The 13,667-nt window shown below is 35.7% G+C and overlaps 1 protein-coding gene across 4 annotated transcripts in view; it reads right to left on the bottom strand.

The window, feature by feature from the left end:
• Window positions 1-925: 925 nt before the first annotated feature.
• Window positions 926-13,667, bottom strand: part of fgfr3 (fibroblast growth factor receptor 3) — a 134,053-nt gene continuing 121,311 nt past the window's right edge. For all 4 annotated transcript variants that reach the window (XM_077538178.1, XM_077538179.1, XM_077538180.1 and 1 more), the window contains 7 exons: window positions 12,930-13,040; window positions 12,667-12,857; window positions 10,426-10,548; window positions 8,133-8,203; window positions 5,661-5,798; window positions 3,277-3,382; window positions 926-3,150 (listed from right to left, as the gene is read on the bottom strand). In XM_077538178.1, the coding sequence (XP_077394304.1) occupies window positions 2,992-3,150; window positions 3,277-3,382; window positions 5,661-5,798; window positions 8,133-8,203; window positions 10,426-10,548; window positions 12,667-12,857; window positions 12,930-13,040 (899 nt within the window). In that variant the 3' untranslated portion in view covers window positions 926-2,991. The remainder of the gene's footprint in view (window positions 3,151-3,276; window positions 3,383-5,660; window positions 5,799-8,132; window positions 8,204-10,425; window positions 10,549-12,666; window positions 12,858-12,929; window positions 13,041-13,667) is intronic.

The following is a 13,667-nucleotide window of genomic DNA, read 5'->3' as shown; positions in this document are numbered from 1 at the left end:
ACAAATAAAAACGTGATAAGTTACACAACGGTTAGCTGTTTTGCGTTACGATCATATTTACGATAGAATTTCGGATTATTGCAATGATTTTAGTTCGTGAAGGACCAACTGAATTATTTTTTTGGTATACTGCATGGTTAAGTTGAATTATTATTTCGGATTTTAATTAATTAAACATGTCTTTATGTTAACAATTAGTTGCTAGCATTCATCGTCGTTTTAGGCTTTAAATTTGTTAAACTAAAAATTATAAACAGTCAAATATTTTGTGCATGGGCATAATTGCTAATATGCAAGCATCAGTCATCGTTTTAGGCTTAAAATTTGTAAAACAAAATTCTAAACAGTCAAAATATTTTGTACAAGAGCATAATTGCTAATATGCTAGCTGTTAGCATCAAATCAAATGTTTTTAACGCAACTAACGCTGTGACGTGGCAACAACACGGGAAAGAAGGCTCGCGCGAAAGCGTTTGATCATCTGATTCTCCAAAAAATGGAATAAAAAAAAAAAAAGACAAAAATAAACTCAGCTAGCTTGAATATAAAAAGACTCTCACCATAGGGAAAGCTTTGACACAGCATGGAAGAATAAATAATAATAAAAATGTCCATTTCTACTTCTTCTTCTTCACTTTTTTTTTTTTTTTTTTTTTACACAAGTGCCTTCCATTTTTTGCTTCCAATCACAGTAAAAAACAAAACAAAACAAACAAACAAACAAAAAAAAAACAAGGGAAGACTTGTATATTATTATTGTCAAAATATTTGGTGCTTTAAAAAAATAAAAATAAAAAAAATCTCCCAGCAAAATAAAATACTAAAAGGGGACAAATGATTAAGTACTCTCATGATTTTGTTGGGATTTTTTTTTCCAAGTAAGCAGCAAGCTAATTTCATTTCTTTAACACTGCAAATTTCATGATTTAAAAAAAAGAAAAGAAAAAAAAAAGTCTGTTTTTGATCATCCCATAATGTTTTGCTTCTGTGTCACATCGCGATTTTGGCGACTCAGCGAAACAGACTTTTTAAGACTTCATTTGGCACTTTGACGAACAATCAGCACATTTACAGAACACAAAAAATGAAAATAAAATGTAAAGAAATCAAAATCTTGTTTTTTTTCCATATTCCACAGCATGACTTCATTTCAATTTTTAACACACATTCGCACACACATGCACACAAATATTGCTTTTTCTTCCACTTTTGCCTATCGAGGTGCAAAGCATGATGGGACTTGCAGTTTTTTTTGTTTGGGAGCCGCTCTGGTGTTCAACGTCTCTTGGCCAGCAAGACGTGAACGTCGTCTTTGCGAGAGACAACTCGGAATGAGTTTCTCGCTTATTCTGCATTAAAAATAATAATAATAAAAAGTAAACGCAAGACAAAAGCAGGAGCAGTGACACGCTGGAAAGTCAAAATTGGAATACGACTAGAAGACTGGGAAAAAAAAAAAAGGTGCAACAATATGAGAAAAATTTGGTAAGTTTCGGGGAAAAGTCGTGAATAATACAAACGGAATATTATTTGGAAAACTTGCTTGGTACAGTAATGTTTATCTTGGCAGTTTTTTTTTTCCTTGTAATATGAAGACAATTTGTTTTCATAAAATTTTCAAACTTCTCTTCTAAAAATGTTAACTATTGTTTAAAAAAATCACTGAAGTTTACACTGATGTTTTTCCTCATAGAAAATGTTTTGCTCTTGCATAATTCAGATTTATTTTCACACATTTTTCACAAATTTTTTTGTGATGTTTTAAAAAAAACATAATTTTACCATTTTTTTGTCTTGTAAAAAAAAAGAAGAAAAAAAAAATCACTGAAATTTACAACTTTTGTTCTCCCAGATTTATTTTTTTTTTTTGGGGGGTAACTTTCTGAATTTTTCTTGTCACATTAAAACTTTTTCGCGTAACTTTACTAATTAAAAAAACAAAACAAAAACTTTTGCTCTGAGGTATTATTCCAACTTAATTTTCATAATGTTACTGTTTTTTTTCTATTTTTTTTCCTGTGATGAAAAAAATTCTTGACTTTACAACTTTTTTTTTTTTTTTTTGTTAAATTTCTACCTTATAATTTTTTCAATTTTCAACGTGACAATCTTTTCCCGAGTAATATTAAACATTTTTTTCCTCATAACTTCACTAGATTTATGTGAAGTTTTTTTTCCTTGTAACTTATTTTTTCTTTTCTTTTAAAATAATCTTGTTTTATCGACATATTCCAACTTTATTATTGTAACCTTACAAGTTTTTTTTTTTTTTTTGTCTTGAAACATGCCTTCTCGTGCCTTCTGAACATTTCGTTTACTAGCGAATCACAATTTTTCCTTTCCAGTGCGTCGGTAAAATCATTTTCCCAAACCAGAGTGACGACTGTGGGCCCGATTTAAAAAAAGAAAAAAGAAAAAAAAAAGTGACAAATAAAAATCTGCTTTTTGTGCACCCCTTTTTAGCCAAACCTGTTGATTTATAAATATCTTTACAAATATACACCTTAATAAACTTCAAAAACATTTCTGTGGCAAAACAGTGTCTTCTCCATACCTTTCTGTCTAGAACATTTTTTTTTTTTTTTGATGCTAGATGCCAATATAATAATAACTCCTCTTTGCATGTTTGTATTTACAATAAACTCTCTTTTGTGGGAACTCGTTAGTGAAGTCGACTCGTTGGAGGACTTTTGGAAGAACGTCGAGTCCAAACTTTGGAAGATTTCCCCGATCCGGGTTCTTCCATCCCGGTAGGCACAGATTGGTCAACCACCCCCAACCCTCCCCCCACGTTCCCCTTTTTACCCCTCCCACAGATTGTCCGTAACAAATAGACTGGCCGTGTACAAAAATAAACTATGTGATAAAAAAAATAATAAAAAAAAATCCTTCAAAGTTTTCCCGAGCATCCTTCCGGCTGGTCTCGGTGAGGTGATTATTGGGGGGCGTCCAGGCGTCCTCCGCCCCCTCACCCCACTCCAGCTGAGGTTTTTATGTCTGAGCGGCGGCGTTGTGGGCGTGGGGAAGACAGGGCTCGTCGGGCAGGGCGTCGTGGGCGAACACAGAGTCGTCGCCCGACGAGCACGTGCTGTTGGAGTCCGGGCACGTGGGCGAGTACTGCTCCAGCGGAACCGAAAGGTCCAAGTACTCCTTGAGGGGGGGAATCACATACATCACTTTAGCACACTTTTTGACAACATTTGTGGGAAAATCAGCATTTTTTTTTTTAACTAATAATTGCAATTGAAAAAGTGTTGATATTTCAGATGGACTTACATCGGTGGAGGTCATGGACAAAACACGGTCGTGATCTTCCACCAGCTGGCGGAAGGTCGGCCTCTGCGACGGCACGGCGTGCCAGCACTCGCGCATGATCATGTAGCTGCAACACACACACGAGCCCGTTAGCTTAGCCTATTAGCTTAGCCCATTAGCTTAGCCTATTAGCTTAGCCTATTAGCTTAGACCATTAGCTTAGACCATTAGCTTAGCCTATTAGCTTGGCCCATTAGCTTAGCCCATTAGCTTAACTGTTAGCTTAGCCCATTATCTTAACCCATTAGCTTAGCCCATTAGCTTAACTATTAGCTTAGCCCATTATCTTAACCCATTAGCTTAGCCTATTAGCTTAGCATATTAGTTTAACTATTAGCTTAACCTATTAGCTTAGCCTATTAATTTAGTCCATTAGCTGAGTCTATTAGCTTACCTATTAGCTTAGCCTATTAACTTAGACCATTAGCTTAGCCTATTAGCTTAGCCCATTAGCTTAGCCTATTAGATTAGCCTATTAGCTTAACCTATTATCTTGGGCTATTAGTTTAGACAATTAGCTTAGCCTATTATTTTAGCCCATTATCTTAGCCTATTATCTTAACCTATTAGTTTAGCCTATTAGCTTGACCTATTAGCTTAGCTCATTAGCTTAGCCTATTAGTTTAGCCTATTAGCTTAGCCCAGTAGCTTAGCCTATTAGCTTGGCCTATTATCGCAAGTTCTGCGATACACAGAGGAAAGAAACCTTGTCAGCACTCAACTTTCACATGAAATTTGCCACTTGCTACAATATTTCCATGTTTGTTTGTTTTTTCATCTGTTCTTGAAAGTCACCATTTGAATTCTTCAACTCTACTATTGTAAGAAGAATTTTCACCTTTTACAATTTCAATCTACAATCTTCAAATTAGGTTTTGTACAATACCACTTTTTCTCCAATACTATTACGACTTCTGTACAATTTTCTAGTAACTTTGCAACTTTTTTTCTATTTTTTTTTTTATGACTTGAAAAGTGTTTTTTTTTCTCCACATTTGTTTCTTGTAATAATTACAACTTCATTCTTGTAATATACATTTATATTTTCTTATAATTTTATGATTATATTTCTTATATGACTTTTTTCCAAATACAGTGATACCTCGGTTTACGAACTTAATTGGTTCCCAGAGAGTGTGTGTAAACCGAAGTTCTTCTTCCGAACATTTATTTCCCATAAGAAACCATTAAAATGAGAATAATCCGTTCCCAGGTCCCTATAAAACATAATTTTCTACTAAATAAGCCTTAAAACTACACAAAAATATACCTTATTTTATGTATAATAAATGTGCTATTGTATTGTAATTAAATAAATAAATTGTACTGTATAATAAAGTCGTTTTATTTTACTTTGTGATGGTAGTTCTTAAGGATAGTAGCAATGGTAGACTTACTTCATTCGCGAGCGTTTCACCGCGTAGAGTGTTTACGGAACGGTTGTCGCTCATTCGCACTTTCGTGCTCACCGGAGCGGAGGAGGTGTGTCGTTTTGGTGACAAGGAAGTGGAGCACTTTAGCGAGTCAACAAAAAGTGAGCACCGCCAACTACTTTCACCTCTTTCCTGGGACTAAACAGCCGTGGCACGATTTTCTCCTTTTTTGAGGTACGTGATGGCACTTTCGCTTTTTTTAGTGGCGCGAACTCCATTGACTACAATGCAAACGCGCCGCCGAATCGCCGTCCCTCGCTGGTAAGCATTAGGCTTAACACTAGCCTGTGGTGGGGTCTTTTTCGGTCCCATAATAGCAAAAGTACACTCAAAATGTCTATCAAACACAAACCGCGTCCGCACTAAAAGAAAGGGGGTGACGAACTGGGACGCCGTGAGCGTGCGTCAGCTTCTCGTGGCCGCCACCGTGGTGCTGTTCGACCGCGTGGTTTGGTTTGTCCGCCGAAAAGTAGTTCGTCAGCCGAGACTAAATTCTCGCGAATTTAATGTTCGTGAGGCGAAAAGTTCGTGAGCTGAAGCGTTCGTGAGCCGAGGTATCACTGTATGAGGAATTTATTCTAGTAACTTTTCATGAATAAAAAAAAAGTGAAATTAAATCCTTTTTTGTCCTCCTTAACTTTATTATTTTCTTGTAATATGACTTCTAATGATGACACTTTCTGGTAACATTATGACATTTTTTCTTATCATATTAAAACTTTTACTTGAGTTGGAACACTACAACTTTTTTCTTTTTTATGTTCCAGCATTCCCTTAATAATAATACAGAAACTTTTTTTTTTTTTTTTAAATCCACATTCCAATTTCTTTTCTTGTAATGTCGCACGGCTTTTTTTTAAATTTTTTTTTTTATGTCAACTCTCAATTTTGTTTGTGGTTTGCGCGACTCACAGCTCGTGGGTACAGTTTGCGGGTTTGTCCATGCGGTGTCCCTCCTTGAGCAGCTTGAAGAGTTCCTCGACGGGGATGCCCGGGTACGGCGACCCCCCCAGCGTGAAGATCTCCCACAGTAACACGCCGTAAGACCACCTGCTCGCACAAAACACATCACAAAAATTGTTACGACATCCACACTGGAACATTTTATTAGATTTTTTTTTTTTTATCTCACGCAACTTTTTAAGCCAGAAACTCACCACTGATTATTCAATTTGAGCATTTTATCTTTATATTATATACACTTTTTCCACAACTTTCCAACATTACTCTATTTTCAAATGTATTTTCATAACTTTACAACTTTACAATTTTTTTTTCCACATTGTAACTTGACGATATTGAAAATTTTCTGCCAATATTGTGGCATTGAGATGAAGAATGGGGGTGGTTCCACTACTGTACTCGAGTATTTGCGCCGCCTGGCTGGCTGGCTGGTGGATCCACTTTGTAAATGCAGACCTGCTGGAAAAACACAGCAGCGGGCCGGCGGGATTCTTTCCCAGTGTGTCGGAATCTCTCACACACGCACGCACACGCACGCGCACACGCCGGGCGACCATGTTGACGGGCAGCCTTGGAAAACGCTCACTTGTGCACATAACAGGCTTTCTCGTAACATTCGGTTGTTTTTCCAGTCCAGTAATTTCAGCTTTTTTTGGTTTCAAATATTATGATTTTTCTCTCATAGAGTACTTAAAAAAAATAACATTGCTGTCATTTACTATTTTAAGTCTTCTAACGACCTTTTGCAATTTTTCTTTTGATGTAATTTTTTTGTTGTCTTTTTTTTTTTTCAATTAACATGACTTTTTTTTTTTCTTGTGTCTTTACAGCGTTCTTTTTCTATTATTATGACATTTTTCTCAGAGCCCTTCAGTTTATTCCCGCCAAAATTGATAATTTTTATGTATTATTTTCTTGTAGCATTCATGCTTTTTTCCTCATAATTTTCTGACAATTTTTTTGCTGTTACCGTTACTTCTTTTGTAATGTGATTTTTAACATAACATTCAAATTTTTTTTCCATTGTGACTTCGTAAAAATAAACTTTTTTTTGGAGTGACCTTTGTCTTACTAAATCCTAAATGTATTATCAGAATTTTTTTATTTCACAAATTTTCTCGTAACTTTACATTTTTTTCCCCCTCACAACATTCCACTTTTCTCTTGCAGCTTTACGATTTTTTTTTTTTTTTTTTAACTAACATGATATTTTCTCCTAAATTTATGAACTCAACTTCAAATTTTATGACTTATTCTCTTATAATATAATTTTTATCATTGGCAGCATTACAACCTCTTTGCCCTTATGTGATATTTAATCTAGAATTCCAACTTTTTTTTTTTTATTGACTTTTTTCCTCGTAGCATTGCGACATTTGTATAACAAAATTCCATTTTTATTCTATATGGATTATTTTAACTTCCCAAATTTCATGACTTTAGTTTTTTTCTCTCTCATAAAATACCATGTTATCTTTGTTTTTCGTCTAGCATTACCACTTTTTTCCAATACATTAGCACAATTTTATAATTATAATAGTATGAATTTTCTTATAAATATATCGTTTTTTTTGTTTTTTGTTTTTTACGTTTACGACATTTGTAAATGCAACATTATCAAACTTTACCAATTCCTTTCTGACTTTTTCTGAGGAATTCTTTTTTTTTTTTTTTCTAGAACTGGTCCATTTTGTGTACACGCGTGTGCTTTTGTGACCCCTGACCTTTGCGACTTGCTTAAAGAAACCCCTCTCTTTGAATCCTGGTGAGACGTCAGACATGAGACATTGATGACTTTGTGTTTCATTTTTTTTCTACCTCATAACATACCATGTTACCTTTTTGTCTTGTAGCATTATAACTTTTTTCCCCAATACATTACCATAATTTTATAGTTATAATGGTATGACTTTTTTTTCTTATAAATATACCTTTATTTTATTTTTTAAAAATATTTTTTCTTTTGGACGTTTATGACATTTGTAAATGCAACGTAATCAAACTTTACAACTTCCTTTATGACTTTTTCGGAGGAATTCTTTTTTTTTTCTACAACTGGTCCATTTTGTGTACACGCGTGTGTGCCTTTGTGACCCCTGACCTTTGAATCCCGGTGGAAAAACACCCCCGAGGGAAGATGTAGACTCCCTCTTTATCTCTCACTCTGCGGATTTCGGCAGTTAAAACACGGCGAGGCAGCGCGCCGCTCGGCTCCCTCTGATGTCGTGCGGGGGGGAGATTACGGAGCGAGCTCGGGAATGCAATACGGGAGGAGCTCGCTCGGGATTCCCGTTGTCCAATTGGCAAATTGGCACGGAGCCCGCTGACTTCTTGACGCTAATGCGCCGGGGCGAGATATTTCAACAAGGTCCGGATTCCCGCCGCGATGCGAGCGAGCGGCCGGCGGAAAGGGAAACTCACACGTCGCTCTGGTGAGTGTACACCCGGTCGAAGAGAGCCTCCGGTGCCATCCACTTCACGGGGAGACGACCCTGAGCAACACCACAAAAAAAAAAAAAAAAAGCAAAAAAAAAAAAAAAAAGTCAACAAAAGCAAAAAATACACAAAAACAATTTATATTTTTGCAGTCCCAAAAGTTTCAGTACTTTCAGTTTTATTTTTTTTTGCAAAAGAATTGACTTTTTTTCCAGTTTAATTTTTTTTTAAATGATGATTTTTCTCCTTCTATCCGAACAGGTTTTTTCCCCTCATTTGCGCCCAAAAACGTATAAATACGTTGTATTTTAAATGTTTCGTCTCCCAAAGGCGTATTTATACATTTTTTTATGCTATAATATACAGAAGACTGCAAAAAACAGTTGAAGTAATGGTAGCTATTACACAAACGGCCAACAGGTGGCAGCAGAGTACAAGAGATCAACCAGGGGCCATGTTGAAAAAAAAAGTTCATTTACCATACTCACAATTCTAAATAGATTTATGAATAATGCTGAAACTTAGCTATATTTTACATTGCGATTCTTATAATCATTAAACGTTTTTGGCGGTAAAAGAGTTAAAATGATAAAAAATGTTTTAACTCATTCAATCCCAAAAACGTGTAAAAATGTTTTTCAACACTCTGTCCTTCCCTCCCAAAAACATGTTTACAAGTTTTCTTTTGTGTATTTTACATGCAAGAGCATACAGAAGGCTTTGATGCAACTTCTGAAATGAAAAGGTGGCTTAAAGCAATGGCAGTTATTGAGGCCAGCAGGTGGCAGCAGAGTATAAGCAAACAGCCAGGGCCATGTTGCAACAAGCTCTTTTTGTCAGTATTTTTACCAGGAATGTGAATAATGATGAAACTTAGCTATATTCTAATGCTAATTGCTGCAAAACGAAAACAGATAGAAATACACATTTTTTCCTGATGAAAGAAGAGACTCTAATCTTTCTTTTGGTAGGTTCCATGTTTTTATAGCAATAAAACACAATATTCTGTGGGCCTTGCAAAATCCGCCAAAATTCAGTAAAACAAGCCGGGAGTGAAAGGGATTGCTTGTGTGAAAATGGCTGCCAGTGAATGAGTTAATTTTCTCTTAACATTGTGACTTTCTCTTTTTCACAGTTCCGACAACTTCTTTACAGTTTTTTGTTTTTTTTTGCGCCTTTCCAACTTTTTTTCTGAGTGAGCTGAGGAGGATGCAGAGTGCCTCGTCAAGGCTGGCGAGCGTCTCCGTCAGTGTGTCTGGTCTTTAACGCCCAAGCCCCGCCCAACAGACATGGCTCCCCACTCCCACATGTGCAAGTATTTGGGTCGTTGTTGTAATGTTTTTATTGTGGCTATGTGCTGTGTGTCCCCCCCCATATCCCATTCTGGGAGTTGCTGCCCCTCCCCCTTCCTTTTCAATTTTCTTTTTATGTAAAAACTGGTGTCATTTATTTCACTTCTCGTAACTTTACATTTCCCTCCACAGCATTACCAATTTTCTCTTGTAGCTTTACAACTTTTTTTTTTTTTTTGTAACTAACATTATGACATTTTTCCCTAAATCAACGAAGTTAACTTCAAATTTTATGACTTATTCTCTTATAATATTATGACATTTCTTTTTTATCACTGGTAGCAATTCAACCTCTTTGCCCTCTTTGTGATGATTTTTAATCTAGAATTACAACTTTTTTGTTGACTTTTTTTCTCATAGCATTGTGGCATTTGTTGAACAAAATTACATTTTTATTCTAAATGGATTATTTTAACTTCCCAAATTTCATGACTTTCATTTTTTTCTCTCCCTCATAACATAACATGTTACCTTTTTTTTCTTGTAGCATTACAACTTTTTTTTTTTTCAAATACATTAGCACAATTTTATAGTCATGACTTTTTTTCTGATAAATATATCGCTTTTTTTTTTTTTACATTTACGACATTTCCTTTATGACTTTTTCTGAGGAATTCTTTTTTTTTCCGTTTTTTCTAGAACTGGTCCATTTTTTGTACACGTGTGTGTGTACCTTTGTGACCCCTGACCTTTGCCCCTCTCTTTGAATCCTGGTGGAAAAACACCCGCGAGGAAAGATGCGGACTCCCTCTTATCTCCACTTTGACATTTTTCTTGTAAGATTGCAACTTTTTTTCATAATATTAGAACTTATTTGCAACATTTGCCACTGTGCTCTCGTGTTATATGATCAAAGTCATCCCATTTTGATGATGAAGCATGTCATGCTGAAGTTGAGATTAAAAATCAAAGAAAAGCGCTCTCACGTTGGTGGTCTTTTTGTAGTAGTCAATATTGTGCACGTCTCTGGCCAGGCCGAAGTCGGCGATCTTCATGACGTTGTCGTCCGTCACCAGGACGTTTCTGGCCGCCAGGTCTCGATGGATGCACTGAGATGGAAGGAAAGCCACAAAGATGCATCATGACGACTTGCACGGCAACAATACGAAAAACATCATTTTTGTCTCCGTTTCTCTTAAGACTCCAAATTTTTTGTGTAACTAAGGTTTTCCTTGGAACATGACTGTAGTACGACTTCTTTTAATGTAATATCACAACTTTTTCTCACAACAATTAGACTTTTTCTTGTTATATTTAATTTTTTTCTAATAAAATATTTTTTTCCTCCTAATATTTTGTAAACTTTTTTTCATGACGATTTACCATTATGACTTTTTTCTTCAAAATATTATAACTTTCTCTTATAACATCATAACTTTTGTCATATGACATTTCACTTTGACACATTTTTCTTGTAATATTGGGAATTTGTAATATTTTTTTTCTCCTCATCTTTATCAGCTTATTTATATGTTGAATGTAAACAGCATGGACCCTGTCGTTGCGCCTTGCGGAACTCCCATTGCATACAATTGATTTTTTTTTTTTCAGCAGCTTAGTGTTACATTAAAACTTTTTTTTTGTCTAGTACCTTTGCAACATTTTTTTTTTTTATATAAGATTACAACTTTTTAAAATTAAAACGAGTGTTTTTTCTCAAATCGTTGCATCTCGATGGACATCAAAAAAAAAAAAAAAAAAAAAAAAAAAAAATTCAGGTGAAAAGTTGAAATGTTACACCAAACGGCAGCTGGAAAAAATGTATAGGATTTATTTGTTGTTCCGCAAGGCACAATGTTAGGGCCCATACTTTTTGCAGTCTAAAATTGTAGCTAACAAAGATGACAAAAAAAAAAAAAGTAATGTTCACAGAAAAAAAACATGATCTCCATCAAGATGGAGTTTTTTTTTCTGTAAACATGACTTTTTTTTTTTTTTGTCATCTTTGTCAGCTACAATTTTAGACTGCAAAAAGTATGGGCCCTAACATTGTGCCTTGCGGAACACCCATTAAATTCTACATATATTTTTTCCAGCTGCTGTTTAGTGTAACATTACAACTTTTCCCCTTTTCCCCTTTTTTGTCTAGTACCTTTGCAACAATTTCTAATAAAGATTACAACTTTTTAACTCTATTACTGCCACACGTTATCAAAAAAAAAAAAATCCTTTAATATGACAAAGACTTTGATCATTTAAGTCATCCTTGAAAACGTTCTGTTTCATCAAATTTCATACACATTGAGACCATTGAAAAGAGATACAATGCTGCCATCTGCTGGCTACAGATAGTGAGGGTTTTTGATTCCACAACTCATTGACCAGGTAGCACGTGCTGCACTGAGACGGTGAACTGCCCATTGATTTAAAAAAAATAAATAAAAAAAAGAAAAAAAAAGAAAAAAAAAAGGAGTTGACATAATTTAACGTTTATGGCAGCATACATCGTGATTTTACTAATCGTTATTAAACGTTTTTTGGCGGTCAAAGAGTTAAAATCAAAATATGAGTATTATTTTTCCATTTCTCTTTTCTTCTCGATGGACATCACAATGTTTTTTTCTGTTAACATGACTTTTTAAATCTTTGTCAGCTGCAATTTTAGACTGCAAAAAGTATGGGGCCTAACATTGTGCCTTGCGGAGCACCCATAAAATCCTATATATTTTTTTCAGCTGCTGTTTGTTGTAACATTACAACTTTTCCTCGGAATATGTTTTTTTTTGTCTCGAACCTTTGCAACGATTTCTTATAAGATTACAACTTTTTTAAAAACACGAGTATTTATTTCTCAAAACGTTGCATCTCGATGGACATTACAAGGTTATTTTTTTGTGAACATGACTTTTTTTTGTCATCTTTGTCAGCTGCAATTTTAGACTGCAAAAAGTATGGGGCGTAACATTGTGCCTTGCGGAACTCCCATTGCATAGAGTTGATTTTCTTCCCAGCTGCTGTTTGGTGTAACATTACAACTTTTACAGTGAATGTCTTTTTCTTTGTCTAGTACATTTGCAACAATTTCTTATAAGATTACAACTTTTTAAAATCACAACATAAATATTTTTTCTCAAACACCCATTAAATTCTCTCTATTTTTTTTCACAGCTGCTGTTTTGCAATTGTGACTTGTGCTGGCGTTGTAAATCCACACGGCAGGCGCTGACCTTCTGTGAGGCGAGGTACTCCATGCCTCGGGCCACCTGGTAGGCGCAGGACACCAAGTCTTTGAACGTGAGCTGCTCGTCGGGTATTTTGCAGGTGTCAAAGGAGTAGTCCATGCCGGGCGGCCGACGCGCCCGCAGGTACTCCCTCAGGTTGCCCTTGGAGGCGTACTCCACCAGAACGTAGAGCGGACCTGCGTCAGTGCGCGGTTACTTCCCAGGTCATTAGCATTGCTAAAGGAGGCTAGCAAAACGGGGGCCCTCACCATCTTGCGTGCAGGCTCCCAGCAGGTTGATAATGTTTTTGTGTTTGCCCATCATTTTCATCATCTCCATCTCGGACACCAGGTCGGACAAATCCTTATCTGTCGCGTCATCTGAGACGAGACGGAGAAGTGAAAGGCTGTCAGACTCATCTATGCTAACAGCTAGCTGCTAGCCACCTAACGTCGGAGATTTGTGCCGTGCCATACTATGTAATTAACTAGCGGTTTGTTAGCGTCCTAAATTAGCGATTGATGGTGATTTTGGGATAGCGTTGTTTTGATGTTTGACGCAACTATATAATTTTAATAAAACGTGCGATAAAGAAATACTAAATGTCAAAAAGGGAAGTCAAGCTAGCCATCACGCCACGACATGGTTCAATTTCGAAGTAAAAGTTATCTAAGGCTTTTTGCATTGCCGTCAGGTGTATTATTTAGTCAACTTTATTTTGAAGTTAGCCTTAGCTATCTATCCACGAGCTACTCAAACTTGCGGTGTGCGATACGTCAAATGTTGGGATTGATCCGATAAGTAGTAAGTAGTTACCGATATTTAAAAAAAAAATGATGGTATATATTTATTTCTCTTAATTAAGGTAGCTGTATCATTGAATTGGTTAATCACAATCAATTTTCAAACTAAGTGTTTTTGCGTTGTGTCCTTTTTCAACAAAGGACAAAATTAGGACAAAGCTTATTGATAATTTTCCCAAGAAACATTATTACCATAGCAATATA

The sequence above is a fragment of the Festucalex cinctus genome, chromosome 12 (genome assembly GCF_051991245.1).
Source record: "Festucalex cinctus isolate MCC-2025b chromosome 12, RoL_Fcin_1.0, whole genome shotgun sequence".
Classification (NCBI taxonomy): Eukaryota; Metazoa; Chordata; class Actinopteri; order Syngnathiformes; family Syngnathidae; genus Festucalex; species Festucalex cinctus.
The sequence above is the reverse complement of the archived record's forward strand: the minus strand, read 5'-3'. Positions and strand labels throughout refer to the sequence as shown.